We start from the raw sequence: 15501 nt of genomic DNA, 5'->3' as shown, positions 1-15501 counted from the left end.
AAGAAGAAGAAGAAGAAATGAAAAATTGAAAGGTTAAAAGTGAAAGATTCAAAATGAAAAATGTAAAATGTAAAATGTGAAATGTAAAATGTGAAAAAAACTTCCTCGTATAACAAATACAAGAGTCAATCTTCTTCTTTTCTACTTACCGTAACGATTTACTTGTTACGTTTAGTTTATATTCAATATGAGCTTACTGTAGATTTCCATTTTTTTTAATGTGAGATGAAGAGTTTTCATAAAGAAAGGGAGTGTGTGTTAGGTTAGAGTAGCGTCGATTAGGGTGGAATCAATAGATATGGTTTTGATCGGTTTATAAAAACTATATAAATATCTATATTCTAGGTCTACATCGAGGACTATTTATATTCGTCGTCAATGGACCTCTTACTTAATAATCCCTCATATATATCCGATGTCGGATATATATAGAATAGGGGTAATTCTAAACGGCCCTGATTATTATCGCTAATCCGTATGGCCGACAAGGCTGTGCGAGATAAGGGTATAATATTCAGTAGGCACGTGGCACGTCTCATGCATGTGACATCCCCCCCAGGTTCGTTGTGACGAAGGTAAGAGTGTAGGTACAGTATGGACCCTGGCATATTCGGCAAGAAGTTCAGGTGCCGTGCGCTGTAACGATGATGCCGTTAATTCACTGAGTTCGCCGGTAGGTTCGTCGTCTGTTGGCTTAAAGCGGACTGTAAGGCGATAGCCGCGACGATAACGACGGTGACTGACGATAGTGACAATTTCGACAAGTTGGGTGCCATCTCGGTATTTCTCAAATCCTTCTTCTGGAATAGGAGCCTGAAAGGTGTCAGAGAAAATCGACTTTTTAAGCCTTAATTGGCTTGTGTGAAAATTTATATCACCTTGTAGGACAGGAACAAAATTAGAGTGTAGTTGAATCCATTGTCCGGTTTATCTAGGTGATAATGAATGGGCCGGTGAATTTCGGTCTCAATTTTTGTGGAAGATCCGAATCAGGGGCGTCTTAATGCCTCTTCAAAACTGGGGTTGTAAAAAGAATACCACAGTCGAAGGGTTTTGACCACGCTCGTGGTCGACGGTACTACCCGAGTAATCAAGGGGAGGTGCCGACATAAATAAGGGTAATTCCCTTTATAAAGTCCTTGATGGTAGTCGCTAACAGGTATTGAATCGAAAGCTTACACAATGGTCGTGTTTCCGCAGTGACCACTATAGTTGTATAGACTTCATCGTATTCATGATTTCGCGACTGCTTCATCGAGGTGTGAAAGGTATAGGCTGATGCCTGATACCAGTCCGGTAATACGAACGTGTAAATCCGATGTTGCCTTGGGCCCATTTAAGGGTGAAACCAAGGCCTGAAAGGATTGCAAATTTTCGGAAAGCTTGTGGAAAGGGCGGAACACATCCAAACAAAGCTGTGAATATATGTCTCGGGGTCTAACTTATAGTCGGAATATCAGTTTGGGTATGATCCAGGTGGGGGATCAGTTTAAATACTGTCGGAAATGCTGGATCGTCAAGGTACACTAGGTGAAGATCTTCAAACCATTCTTGCGGGACCTCAACCCCGTATACTGCGCCAACTAGGAAGATAGGTGCGCGAGACTGAAAAGAAAATTTGAGAATTGCGGCGCATATGGTCAGCCACGTAATTGGTGGTACCATAGGCCTGAAAGATTTGTATGGTCGGTAGTAGGTCAACAAAATGGATAAATCGTGCGCCTTCAGCGAAGAACCGAAATTTTGTGAAAGCCATTTTTACCGCGGCAAATTCTTTGAAATGTACATCCCAATTAGATTCCGATAAGGAGAATTTTTTGGGAGCGGTATTCCCGCGGGCGCTAAGTGTTTGCGTTAGAGCAATCGGGCTGCATAAGAATGGCAGCCATAGCCACTTGTGACGCGTTTGAGAAGATACCTATTGATTTATTGGGATCAACTACCTGCAGGGTTCTAGCATCTAATACTGCGTGTAAGATCGTCAAAGGCGCGTTGACAGCGAGTAGACCAAACAAACCGTTTGTGCTCGGTGAGTAAGTCTGTTAGTGTAGCAGCGCGATGACCTAATTGTGGTATATGATCCTGGTTTAAGATACGTAAAGTATCGCTAAGACCATCAACTGAGATGCCAATCGCTCTGGTTGAGGCCCCTTTTTTTTTTTTTTTTTTAAAAAAAAAAGGAAAAAAAAGAAAAAAAAAAGTAATAATTGCGTGAGCCATAATAAGATGGCATCAACGAATTTAAACATCGTGATGACTGCGATGGTGGGCTGCGAATAGAATTGCAGCGAGCGCCCACGAGTTCATGACGGGATATTATTGAGAAAGAAATCTGATCTATCTCTTGTCATTCGACATAGCCCGAGTAATCCAAGGGGGTGTCGAGATAGCAAAGGAAATTCCCTGCATTGTATCCTGGATGCTAGTCGTTAACAAGTATTGAATAGAAAGTTTACACAATGGTCGTGTTTCCGCAGTGACCACTATAGTTGAGTAGACTTCATCGTATTCATGTTCTTGCGACTGCAACATCGAGGTGTGGAGGGTATAGGCTGCTGCCTGATACCAAATCCGGTATAACGAACGTGTCAATCCGATGTTGCATTGGGCCCATTTAAGGGTGAAACCAAGGCCGGAAGGGATTGCGAATGTCCGGGGGGGCGCTTGTTGCTTGTGCGGAAGACATACAAACATAGCTTGTGAGTGTAGCGAGAACTGACATTGGTCCAATGTTACGTCTGCGCTATTCGACTTGTTCGCCTATTATGTTAAAGAGGGAAGACCTCCATGTTAGGTTAGAGTAGCGTCGATTAGGGTGGAATCAATAGATATGGTTTTGATCGGTTTATAAAAACTATATAAATATCTATATTCTAGGTCTACATCGAGGACTATTTATATTCGTCGTCAATGGACCTCTTACTTAATAATCCCTCATATATATCCGATGTCGGATATATATAGAATAGGGGTAATTCTAAACGGCCCTGATTATTATCGCTAATCCGTATGGCCGACAAGGCTGTGCGAGATAAGGGTATAATATTCAGTAGGCACGTGGCACGTCTCATGCATGTGACAGTGTGTGTGTGTGTAAACTAATAAGGATTTATGTCCTTGATGGAAAGAAAGTAGCAGATAGTCTTCAGTCTTCAATGAATGACAATAATAGCCGCGAATTGGTTCTTTCTAGCTACTTCTCTACAGAAACAATAAAAAACAAAATAAAAAAGAGGTTGTGCCGTATATGTCTGTGTGTGGTGGGGGGGAGAGGGGGTAAGTGAAGAGGGGAAAGGATGAAAAAGAAACTGTATTACTCGTGGCTGAAAAATTTCTACAATGGTCACGTTATCTTTGACGTGTATTAATCGTTATACACAATGTACTACTTGTTGTTGTTTGTCTCTCAACTTGGTTTATAGCCGAAAGTTCCTTCCGGTTGTTGGTTTTCTATGCGTATTGTTGACTGTGTGTATTATTTTTCAGACCCGCGCTTTTTTCTCTTCCCCTCGCTTTGCATAACTTTATGTTTAATCTTCTTTCTTCTTCTTCTTATTCTTCTTCTTCTACTAACCATCACCTAGGAGAGTCATACAAAAACCATACAGAACCTAGCTAAACCTAGCTAAACCAAATTAAACCAAACCTACGGTTTAGGCTTATCGTGTGACAATTGCCAAGAATGTTCTAATAGGTGTATCTGTTCCTTAATCTGTATTCTTTTTTTTTTACCGAGACTCAGCCGTTAGACCTTTTTTATTTTATCGTAGCTGCGGTCTCTGCAATGTAGAGAAGAAATCCTTCAAGATTAAAGGATTTGAATGAGTAAGCATCAATGTAAAACTGATATTATTTCTTTGCTTTGGTTTAAAATATTCGTTTGACCCTATTGCTTCGTTCTTTTCTCCTCTCTCTTATCCCCTCCCCTACCCCTTCCTTTTCTTCCTCCTTCGTTTAAAATGTCGGCTATTCGGTCTGAGATTGAATCTGAAAATAAAAAAATAAAAATAGAAATGCAAAGAAAAAATTTTAATAATCAAAAGTGACATAAAATGCAGCAGCGACTATTTCGGATGGCATTTGCTAGAATCCGCATCTAAATTTGGATGATAGTAAAAAAGGTGATGATGATGTTGTTGATGATGATGAAGAAGAAGGTATTGTTGATGTTGTTGTTAACTTTAGCTTTTAGCTTTAACTCTCGACTTTTCATTTTTTTGAAAGGTAACTCCCCCCCCCCCCGACAGTGATCAGCAAAAGTAAAACATAAACAGAAAATCAACTACAAACCCAGCTACAAACCCAACTATATTCCCCCACCTTTGTCTTCATCCTAACCTCACAACAGAACCTTCATTGTCTTCCCTTCTTTTTTTTTCTTTTTTTTTTTTTCCTTTTCCATCATACTTTAACATATACAAATATATTTATATATTTACATCAACATTTCCCTTCCCTTTTGTTTATCTGCACATTCAGCCATTTTCATAAAGTTATTTGATAAACAAGATAAGAAAGTAATTAAATAAAGATTAAAAAAAGAGAGAGAGAATACTCCAAAAGAAATAGGACCCAACTGATTTTTTGATTTAAAAACTAAAAGGAGAGCAATAAGGACTATAACTTTGATTGAATTACAGCAAAGTCTTGGACTACATACTTAATATGCAATGTCGACAAGCGCTCAAAATTTTGTAAAGGAACTGTCTTCAGACGAAGAGCGCGTGCTTTTGCTGCCGCAACACACTATTGATCCACAACTAGAAGTTCACGACAACTATATATACTTGGATGATGACGAGATCCTGCACGAAAGCGATGAAGATAGTGGAGAGAGCAGCGACAAACTTGACGAGTTTCAGCCAGTTGATGAAAGTGCCCCTGCCAATGACCATAAACTCAAAAGGGACAGAAATGATGGAGAAAGTTTTGAGGACGATCTCGAAGATGACCATGAGAATGACCATATAGACGAAGATAACCTCGTTAGAGAGTTTACACCGGTCTTAGAAACACAAGAGCGTCACCCGCATTTAGGGAGAAGACTCAGCAGAACCGATGCTGAGTCCATAGTTGGAGGAGAATCCATCTCTGAGTTGCATAATGATGTCGAATTGGAAGAGGAAGAGGAAGAGGAAGAGGAAGAAGAACAGAAACAAAAAGCTGACACTGACACTGACACTGACGCTAAAGCAAAAGTAGGACCAGGAAAACAAGCGTCGCTGCTGCTGCTGCTGCACCCTATTTCTGATCCGAATTTACCTACAGAAGAACAACCACATAAAGTAGGCGATGACACTTTTAAATCATACAATATGAAGAAATATAACCAATCACAAAAGGTCTTCTCATTCGCGTTGCCATTTGGTGGACTCGAATCTATCAAACACAATCTCACACGGCAATTGCAAAATCTCAAAATAGATATGCCCTTTGTTGGAGGAAACGAGGATGAGAAGTTGAAAAATTTGCGTAAGGATGTAGAGCTCAAATTGGAAAGACAACAGACAATTAGCACACAAGATGAAGAAAACTATTTTAGAGATTTCAAAGGTACCGATGCAGGAAGGTTTAGAGCAATCAAGCACACTATCTCCGCTAATGTAAATGAAATCTTACCGCACAAGAAGAAAGAGTTGCAAGATTATGAGTCAATTTATGAACGAATAGATGGTAACATTGTCATTATGGGAGGATATAGAGGCTCTATTTTGAGAGATACAAAGACCAAGAAAAGAGTATGGATTCCGATCAAGGCTGGCTTCCACTTGCGCAAAATTGATCTCCTTTTAGGTCCCAACAAAGAAGACGAAATATACGCCGAAAGGAAATTATATCCTGATGGAGTCTTGAAAAATGTTGGACCTATCGATATATGCAAAAAACTTATAAACAGATTAGATGCTAATCCAAATGTAAACATCAAGGAATTTGGCTACGACTGGAGACTCGGTGGTGATTATGTCTCAAAAAAGCTTGAGGAATTTTTGCAAAAAATACATGACGAAACAGGGAAACCCACACTTGTCATTGCACACTCCATGGGTGGTCTTATGGCACATGGAACTTTGCAACGCAACCCAAAATTATTTAGATCCATTGTTTACGTGGGCTCGCCAAGTGAATGTTTGAACATTCTTGGACCTATAAGATTTGGCGACTCTGTCATCTTATCCGATAAGATCTTAACTTATGAATCCAATTTCATGATGAGATCGAGCTTCATATTCCTACCTATGAGTGGAGAAGCGTTTTACAACAAAGATACAAAGGAGAATTACAAGATTGATTACTTTAACCCCGATAATTGGGTCGAGTACAACTTAAACCCATTGGTTGCTAAGAAGAGAAAAATTGCAGCTGAAGCAGTTGCTCTGTCATCTGCATCATCATCGCTCAGCTCAATCAGCCGCAGCCAAAGTTCACTTAGTCAACAACCAAGAACCGTGTCATCATCCACTAGCTCCGCAGCTGCCACTACCACTGCCACACTGTTGCCTCCCAATTCCGCTCCACTGCAATCTCCATCTACATTATCATTCCCCAGCATCAACCTGATTGGCTCAACAATTTCCAAGATGTATCGCTCCACTTCATTAAAGAAAAAAGCTACTGCTCCATCATCACCCAATCCAGGCTCTAAGTCAATTTTCAACAACGGTAATAGTAACAATAGTAACAATAAAGACACTAAAGACAACAAATCATCCAACCGCAATTCCAATTCTGCTGCTATTGCCGTTCCGGAAAACGAGCATTATTCATTCACGTTCCAAGATGCATACCGCTACTTATCTGAGACTTTGAGTGCAACAAAGAAATACGTTGAATCATTGGAATACAACCCTGCCCTTGCTGCCGAGTATCCGCCGATGGCTATAGTTTATGGTAACACCATCCCCTCTGTACGTGGTTCCTTAGTGCGACTGCGTGAGGATATTAAGAACGGTAACTATTATGAGTTTTTTTATGGGCACGGAGATGGTGTTATCCACCAAAAGTGGTTGATGCCCGAACGTAAAGGTTTTACGTTTTATGACAAGAGTACAGGAACCGGTGAAATTGTTGGTAAATTTGCTAGCACTTCAGCACATGTCAATTTAATGACTGATCATGACACGATGGGTAAGGCATTGAATGCCGTTTACGAGGCAGAACAGTTTTGGGAGAGAAAGAAGAAATTGCAAAGGAGTACTAGTCCCACTGAGCATGGGCAGAATTATGTAAAAGTTACTGTAAGCAAAAACATCCAAACATAGACTATATATTTATTAAATAGAAAGTGAGAACTCCTGGAAACATTATTGAACATTGTAAGTTACCATTCTTTTTTTTTTCTTTTTCTTTTTTTTTCTTTTTTTTGTTTGTTCTTTTCCCCTTGTTAATTTGATTTCTTATCTTCACTCTATCTTTAGTTACTCTCCTCTTCTGCGGGTGGTTCGATAATCTCTGCCTCGTGGTAACTCTTTGCATCGATAGTCCCGATATACGCAACATCACCAAACCCACCAATAATATGTACCGATTCTACTCTCAATTTAGTCCAATGTGATTTGTGTGGACTCACAACGTTACCGGGCAACCATAAACTTGCGTCGGGGTGTCTTTCCAAAAAACACTTTTCCAATGCCAATTTTCTCGGGTCAAAAGGATTATAAAACCCAACAAACTCTAACTTGCCAAACAATTGTATCCTGGGCGAACCAGCATTTGAGCCTTCGCGCTTTCCGGGGTAGTTCTCTGCCACGTCGTCCCAACTGGGATGGTCACCATCACGAATTGAAAAAGAATATGGTGATCCGCGAATGATGTCCTGATTGGGACTGCCCACATCAATCACTAACCAATAAGGATCGCCATCACCGTCACAATCAGCAAAATATTCCATTGACGATACAGGGACTGAGACCTTGGACTCATCGTGCGACGACTTGAATGTATGTATGGTGTTCACACTAAATAAGGACTCTCTATGGACTAAGGTACGCGCCACAGAGGCGCCTTCTTCTTTAGATGGACCATCCTCAACATGGAAAAGAGATTGGGATGGTCCAAAAATTGAGATTTTGTCATTACCATGTATATTACCCTGTTCATTGCCAATGTGTGGAGCATATGAAGCTAATGCTAAGCCAATAGTAAAGTACAAACCCCAATTGAGCCAAGTCATGATGGGTTTGCTTTGTTTTGTTTTGTTGTTTTTTTTTTGGATACTTTTGTTTTGGTAATCAGTCTACAGTATAGACAAGAGTCAATAGGTGGGGAGTGAAGTATAAAGTGTGGAGGTTGTTTTTTTTGTTAATTATTTTAATATTTCACAAAAGCCGAAATAAGGAGGAACCTTTTTCTTTCTTTCTTTTTTTCTTCCTTCCTTTTTATTTTTAAAGCACAAAAACAAACCAAATGAGACAAAGAATAGAAAATAGAATAAAGCAAATGAGTTTCTAAATACTCGACAAAATTAGATAAGACAAGATATCTATAATGGATTCCAAATAAATAGAATATCCTTAGATTGGACTGTACTAGAAACAATTCTATAAGCACAAACTAGTTTATTTGCTCTTAATTTGTATAATCACAGTTCCCAATTGTGAGTATCAGAAGTGAAAAAAATTAAAAAAATTGCGCAAACCCGGAATCGAACCGGGGGCCCAACGATGGCAACGTTGGATTTTACCACTAAACCATTTGCGCTTGTTCTTGTTTTAAAGTTAGGTGCTCTTTATCATGTATTGCTTTACAGCTCCTTCTTTCATTGCAATAGTTATCTGGTATTCACGTAATAGGGATTCTAGATAAAAACAAATCTATGTTATATATGTTCCACCTATATTGACTCATTACTGTATCTCAACTTCTAAATGTCAAGTTAATCAATCTTTAAACAAAAATTGAAAGCTGACTTTTAATGAGCAAAAACCACCTTCTATATTCGAGATGTCTCGTTCAACGTTTTCTCACTCTATACTGATATTAGAATGCATATTGCATTCAATCTAATAGATGCAAGTGAAATAAAGTACTGTACTTTGATTAAACTTTGAGGACTATACAAATTGATATCATGCTTTGTAATTATATAGAGGAGGGGGGGGACGGAGCATACCTTTTACTCTTTAAATTCGAAACAAACATGAAAAAATTTTAAAAATAAGAAAAGATAAAAAAATAAAAGTGGGGGTGGGGGTGAAAAGTTGTAAAAAGACATTATTGTATAATCAGCTTAGTTTGTCTCGAATCTTCATTACAATGTAATTCATCTTTTCTTCATCATCTAATTGGCTTATTCGTTGTCCTTTATCGGAACTATCTGTCACACCATCAATAACCAATGCATCATCTTCTAACGTCGCATTCAATTCTTTTTCATTTGTAATAATTTTGAGTCTGTAGTCTCCACGAATATTTATCGACAACTCTGCTTCTTTTACTCCTCCCAAATTCATCAAGATCCGAGACATTTCCTTATACCACAATAGGCGATTCTGCAGAGGAGATTCAATAGGCTCAGATTGGTCAATGTGGGATTGTAGTTGTTTTATCTTGTCATTGACTATTTCAAGTCTTCTTCGTTCTTCGATATATCTATTCTCTATTCCTTCGATTTCCGTCTCAATTTGTTTTACTTGATCTTCAACTTTGTCTTTCTCTTGGCTATCTAGTTTTGAAGACGGGCTCAATACTGTGATATCATTTGCAAGCATGTAATCTAGTATCTCGCGATTTGTACTTTTGTTGTTCCTATTGTTGGTCCTGTTATTGTTCCTGTTATTGTTGTTATCTTCCATATGACCTTCTTCGTTCTCCCTCTTTTCGTTATCCTCTTCTTCATTCTCGTTATTTCTTCTGTCACCCACATTATTCAATATCTGATCAATCTCCCTTTCTAATGAGTCAGCTTCTGCAATGTTTTTTTCAACTTGGTTTCTTTTGGTTTGGAATTGGTCATACATATCACTCACTTCTTGAGCAAGCACTTTCAATTCATCTATCCGTGAGGTCCTTTCTTCGTCAAAGTTTGCTGATTGTTCCTCCATCAAAGCAGCTTCACGTTCAATGCGCTCCTTATTCTCGCCACCAAGAGCACTTAATTGATCTCTAGACATTGATTTCACCTTGAGTAAGAACATTTCACGGTTAGTACGTTCTTGGTAGTGGAACGATAGACGAGTGAATATCCTCTGCCATTCCTCTATTGCCTCTTCAATTCTTTGTGGATTTGTAATGCTGAATTTCTCAACATCCTCCCTAGCTTTCAAGAAGTAATAATCTTGACTTGAGAGAACATCCAAGTCGTCCTTTAGTGACTTTGCTGATATATCGGTCATTTTTACAGTCAATACTGGTGTTTTGCTGGTGCTGTGGTTTCTACTTAAGTTCAAATTCAAGTGCAGATACAGGTACAGTCCAAAGTTCTTGTTCTTTCTGTAGTCTGTATACTTTTTTTTTATACTTCTAGTATATGTATAGAATGATAACTTTAAATTTGGTTTATTTGTTTGTTTACTTGTTTGTTTATTTTTTGTATAACTCTTTTTAGGAAGGGAGGAAAAAGAGACACAGAGCGCGTTCTTAAAGATTTTTGGTGTTTTTTTTTGTATAGAAAATAAAAATTGCAAAATACTTACATCTCAGAATCAGATAGCGACCAGGAGACTACACACACACAATCACAGACACATACACGCGACAAATAACTTATTGATATGGTCATACTCATTGATAAGTACTATTACGAATAGAAATCTCTAATATAGATATTGCCTAAAGTTAAATCCATATGCTTTTGTTAAAAAAAATTCTCTTTTTTTTCTTCTCACAATTTCTGTGCATCTGTTGTGTTGAAAGATAAAAAAAGTTCGGAAATAAACTCCAAAAAAAAGATTGGGGCGAACTGGGAATCGAACCCAGGGCCTCTTCGAAATTTATTGCTCAGGTTGTTGAGAATACCCAAACGAAGAATCATACCACTAGACCATTCGCCCAATTTCTTGTTAAAGTAAACCATGTGGTTAGTTGAATGTTGCTAAAGAATATAAAAACTATCTATAACCAACTACAAATCTGTCAACATTCTCCAGCATCTTTTCTTTTTAAAAAAAATGTCTGCTTTTGTTGTTCTTATAATTCTAGAGTTTGTTTGATTGAATGAGAAATAAGTCCTCAAATCATTGGAGGTATAACTTGTGTATGTATTGCTTTCTCTATTTAACATCATTCATGAAGAACAATTCTCCCTTTAATTAAGTTTTTCTGTCCTGTGAAAAAAAAATTAAAAAAGTAAAAGTGTTAAACAGAAATTGGTTTGAATACGTGACAAATATGTTGAAAGTAATACATTTCTGGCAAATGAATTTTGAAAAAAGTTGTTACAAGTAGAGATAAAGAAAAGAAATAGACAAATAACTCTTCAGTATATCAGTTGTGATATAGAGCTTGTTTACCAATTACATTCATAAAACAACAACAACAAAAAAAAAACAATCTTCTTTTCATCATATTATATGGATCGTCATTCTTGAACAACGAGAAATTTACCAACAATGTTTGTTGACATAAATTGTTTTAGAACTTACCCGCATTTCGGAGATACGCAAACGGAGAAAACGAAACGGAGCTCTTAATCATATACATATACATATATATATATATTTATATATGTATATAAATGTATATATGTATAAATTTATAAAAACTTTTTAAATCGTATAGTTCTACATTTCTACAGTTCTACTTATCCATATTCCACAGTTTCTTCAACCTTTTCCCTTTCCTCCACCCACTTCACAGTTTTATAAATCAAACATGTCTGACCCCAGTGCAAGAATCATCTCGCACATGAACAATGACCACCAATTGTCTCTTAATGATTATGTTGTTATTTACGGGCAAACTGATTTTGAAAAGTTAATTGAGGATTCTGTCCAGATAACAGAAATTGACCCTGAACACATTGTTTTGGAGTTTAAACTTCAAAACTTGGCAAAAGTCCAGAACTTGGCACTTTACTGGTCTGATGCACAAGAGTATGAAAATATCACAGTCAAGTCATGGAGCGATATCAAGGGTAAATTGATAGCAATGGCCAAATATTGTGCAGATAAGCGGGGATTGGCAGTCAAGAAACTAACCAAAGTTGAAGGACCAAGTATCCTGGGTCCGGCAGCATTTGAAAGTTTAAGGATGTATCCTCAATGGGCTTTGATGCTATTAAACGCTTATGACCCAAACATAATAAGTAGAGCATTTGCTAATGATTTTTTGCTCAACAAAGTCTCTTGCTTTTTACCTACAAGTGTGTTTGCTTTTTACCACTATGTCTTTGAGAAACATGTTTTGAAGCTTATTGCAGCATACATTATAGGCCATTTGATTGAGATTGTATTTTTCACTCGACCCATATTGAAAAAGCATCGAGCACCAACCAATGTGAGAGTCAAGTGGTATCTCTTGAACATGATTGAAGGGTTTCCCGTGTTGCTCAGATTGAAGAATTTGACAAAAGATTAAAGAAAGTATCGAAGAAAAAGAAAAAGAAAAAGAAAAAGAAAAAGAGAAAGAGAAAGAGAAAGAGAAAGAGAAAGAGAAAGAAGAAAGTTTGCTTCAAATGGAAAAGTTGAATTGGACTAGAGGGATGTTGTATCATGATTTAGTTCAACGTCTTCATACTAAAAGTTATAATGATATAGAGATACAAGCACAACCCTTACATTTTTTTTTTCTTTTCTTTATAAACGCAACAAAACTTTAAGTTTAGAATTGAGACAACCATTACCATTTTTCATTTCTTAATATCCTATTCTACAAGCTGATGTTAATTTTCCGAAATATTACTTCTTCTGTATAAATCTCGGTACCCCACAAATCATCGTTGCAATTCTGTAATTTTTTTTTTTTTATTTTGTTACTAATATTATTACCTACCAGTATTCTTCTACATTCCTCTTCCTTAGTTTCACTCCAAGACTTGTATTGATTTGATCCACACATACACACACACACACAGAGATATATATATATATATATTTATATCAGTTTGAATTTCAACAACCTTCTTCATAAACTCTTTGTATGGGACAATTAGTCAGCGATCTTGGTTAAGTCCGGAAATTCATCGTTTTTTTTTTCCTAAAAAAATTATCCGCTCGCTCGAGTAACTGTGTTTACGCAATTAAGCGCGCACAACGCAGAAAACGGAATTATACACCAACAACCCAGCTAAGAAAATTCCAAGAGTCCATAGTTATTTTACATAGACTAATTTGAACTGTATATACAATATATTATTTACCATTATCATCCAAGAATTGTGAAAATTATAAAAGCACAAGACAAAGTCCCACTATCCCATTATCACACTTCCCCCCCTTCCCCTGAAACATTTTCAATACCCAATTATCAACATTTGAAGAATACCTCAACGAGCTTTTCTTTTTCTTATTTGCTTTTTTTTTTTTTTACTTTTTTAATTTTTTGATAAAATCTCCCATCCTACAAACTATAAAGAATGTCTGACCCAAGTGCAAGAATTATCTCGCATATGAACAGAGACCACCAATTGTCTCTTAATGACTATGTTGTGGTTTACGGTACTGTTGACTCCAAGTATTTGGTTGAAGATTCAGTGCATATTACCAAGGTGGACCTCGAGCAAATTGTGATTGAATATGACTTGATCAACCCCTCAAAGACAAAGACATTGGCCTTATACTGGTCAGACGCAGAGGAATATGAGAAGATTGAGGTCAAATCGTGGTCAGATATTAAAGGTAAGCTAATAGCAATGGCCAAATATTGTGCTAATAAGCAAGGCTTTGAAATGCACAAGTTGACAAAAGCAGAATGGCCAGACCTCTCCTTGTCTGGTTTATTTGGATGGAGTATGTATCCGCAGTGGATGGTGCTTATTTTAAACTCTTACAATCCAGAGATTTTGCGCAACTTGTTTGCAAACGATGCATTATTCAACAGACTAGTTAAGTATTTGCCATCTGGAGCTATCCGGTTCTACAAATATGCAGGCGAGACACATGCTTCCAAAGTACTTTTGACAATTGTGGTACTCCACTTGATTGAGATATTCAAGGAGACTGGTCCTATTTTAAAGAAGAACAGAGCGCCAGGTATAGTGAGAGCCAAATGGTACTTTATGAACTTGATCGAGGGTTTCCCAGTCTTGATTAGATTGAAGAACTTGACGAAGTAAACGAAATAGAGGATTAAAGCAGCTGATTTTAATAACTACAGAATAAAAAAGAGTACGGATTAGACTGTAGCTAATAAAAAACACCACTTGAATCTACTTTCTTTTTTGTTGTTTACTTTTTTCCATTCTTTCTTTTCTAATGTTCTGTTTTTCTTTTTCCCTCTTTTTTTTTTTTTCAATTCCTTTCCACATTTTACTAGTCAAGTATAATACAAATGTTCACTTATCCTTATAATTATATATATAAAAGCGCTTATTTCCACTAATCATTTCTGCTTTTTATTTTGGGTTTCTTCATTGGCATTGTCATCTGAAAGTCTTTTCAGCCCCTTTGAACTAGAGAGCCTAGCCTCTGCTCTATCTTGTTGACCTTCCTCTTCATCCTCCTCTTCCTCCTCTTCTTGTTCTTCCTCTTCGCTCAAGTCCAACTCTTCCCCCTCTGTACTGTCCTCTTCATCATCTTCTCCATCCTCAGAATCATTCGACAATGCCACTATGTAGTATTTCAACGCATTTACAAAGATATCTTCAGTTATCAAATTCGTCAAATCCTCGCCATTTCTAAACTCTTTGCCCGGTTTCTTTCCAGTCCATGCAAACCAAGCGAAAAACGACTTCATTCCTGCTCTATAATTCTTCTTTTCCTCAGATGTCATGGAATTACCCTTTGATTTCTGTTTAATAATTTGCGGGTTGATCTTGTCCATACCCTTGGGCCATTGAATATCCACAGGTTCCGATTTCACATGGTCTTCTCCATCCTCACCAACATACGTTCTAAACTTTTTAGTAATAGATTGCTTGGGTATCAAGTCATTTTCAGTAAATCCAATTGTTATCTCAAAGTCCTTGTTATTCAATTCATTATTAACATCTCCTTCTTTTCTCAAGCTCTCACTTGATATAGGGTAGTAAACGTATATGTCATCAATGTATTCGAGATATTTGAGATCTTCGGGACTGACATAATCACCAAACTCATCATTTTCTGCCAAAATTATATACCAAAACTTCAGTACTTGTTTCAAGATTTCCCTTCGCTTAGCATACATTGGTTGACTTTGTTTGATTCGGTATATCTCTGCATCTTTTTCAACTTTACTCATTTGAGACTCCCATGACGATAAGCTCTCCAAGCTTCTTTGTAAATTGAGTGACTCGGCATCAATCTCACCATATTGATCCTGATCATGTCCTTCCGCCAGTGTGACTTGCTCCTTCTCTGACATTGTAAATGGGCCTGGTCTATAATTCAACAAATTCCTTTGTTTCCTATCTTGTGTTTGAAAAAT

The 15501-nt window shown here is 37.3% G+C and overlaps 8 protein-coding genes and 1 non-coding gene across 9 annotated transcripts; 3 read left to right on the top strand and 6 right to left on the bottom strand. All coding sequences in view use genetic code 12, as the record gives it.

The window, feature by feature from the left end:
• Positions 1–468: 468 nt before the first annotated feature.
• PVL30_002638 (uncharacterized protein) lies at positions 469–1110 on the bottom strand (the record flags this gene model as incomplete). Its single annotated transcript, XM_061119404.1, has 2 exons — positions 469–813; positions 1039–1110. The coding sequence occupies 2 exons, from the start codon at positions 1108–1110 to the stop codon at positions 469–471; spliced, it is 417 nt and encodes a 138-aa protein (XP_060975387.1).
• A 1227-nt stretch (positions 1111–2337) lies between these two features.
• On the bottom strand, positions 2338–2722 carry PVL30_002637 (uncharacterized protein; the record flags this gene model as incomplete). Its single annotated transcript, XM_061119403.1, has 2 exons — positions 2338–2555; positions 2689–2722. 2 exons carry the CDS (start codon positions 2720–2722, stop codon positions 2338–2340), a joined length of 252 nt encoding a protein of 83 aa, XP_060975386.1.
• Positions 2723–4670: 1948 nt separating this feature from the next.
• On the top strand, positions 4671–7259 carry PVL30_002636 (uncharacterized protein; the record flags this gene model as incomplete). Its single annotated transcript, XM_001525165.1, has 1 exon — positions 4671–7259. The coding sequence occupies one exon, from the start codon at positions 4671–4673 to the stop codon at positions 7257–7259; it is 2589 nt and encodes an 862-aa protein (XP_001525215.2).
• A 152-nt stretch (positions 7260–7411) lies between these two features.
• On the bottom strand, positions 7412–8170 carry PVL30_002635 (uncharacterized protein; the record flags this gene model as incomplete). The annotated part of the gene is made up of 1 exon (XM_001525164.2): positions 7412–8170. One exon carries the CDS (start codon positions 8168–8170, stop codon positions 7412–7414), a length of 759 nt encoding a protein of 252 aa, XP_001525214.2.
• A 456-nt stretch (positions 8171–8626) lies between these two features.
• PVL30_002634 lies at positions 8627–8697 on the bottom strand. Its single transcript has one exon. It is a non-coding gene; the product is annotated as a tRNA-Gly (tRNA).
• A 524-nt stretch (positions 8698–9221) lies between these two features.
• Positions 9222–11011, bottom strand: PVL30_002633 (uncharacterized protein; the record flags this gene model as incomplete). Its single annotated transcript, XM_001525163.2, has 2 exons — positions 9222–10435; positions 10972–11011. The coding sequence occupies 2 exons, from the start codon at positions 11009–11011 to the stop codon at positions 9222–9224; spliced, it is 1254 nt and encodes a 417-aa protein (XP_001525213.2).
• A 797-nt stretch (positions 11012–11808) lies between these two features.
• Positions 11809–12513, top strand: PVL30_002632 (uncharacterized protein; the record flags this gene model as incomplete). The annotated part of the gene is made up of 1 exon (XM_001525162.2): positions 11809–12513. One exon carries the CDS (start codon positions 11809–11811, stop codon positions 12511–12513), a length of 705 nt encoding a protein of 234 aa, XP_001525212.2.
• Positions 12514–13510: 997 nt separating this feature from the next.
• PVL30_002631 (uncharacterized protein) lies at positions 13511–14209 on the top strand (the record flags this gene model as incomplete). The annotated part of the gene is made up of 1 exon (XM_001525161.1): positions 13511–14209. One exon carries the CDS (start codon positions 13511–13513, stop codon positions 14207–14209), a length of 699 nt encoding a protein of 232 aa, XP_001525211.1.
• A 266-nt stretch (positions 14210–14475) lies between these two features.
• PVL30_002630 (uncharacterized protein) lies at positions 14476–15438 on the bottom strand (the record flags this gene model as incomplete). Its single annotated transcript, XM_001525160.2, has 1 exon — positions 14476–15438. One exon carries the CDS (start codon positions 15436–15438, stop codon positions 14476–14478), a length of 963 nt encoding a protein of 320 aa, XP_001525210.2.
• Between the last annotated feature and the right edge of the window lie 63 nt (positions 15439–15501).

This window comes from Lodderomyces elongisporus, chromosome 3 (genome assembly GCF_030384665.1).
Source record: "Lodderomyces elongisporus chromosome 3, complete sequence".
In the NCBI taxonomy this organism is placed as follows: Eukaryota; Fungi; Ascomycota; class Pichiomycetes; order Serinales; family Debaryomycetaceae; genus Lodderomyces; species Lodderomyces elongisporus.
This window is presented reverse-complemented; position numbering and strand designations above follow the sequence as displayed.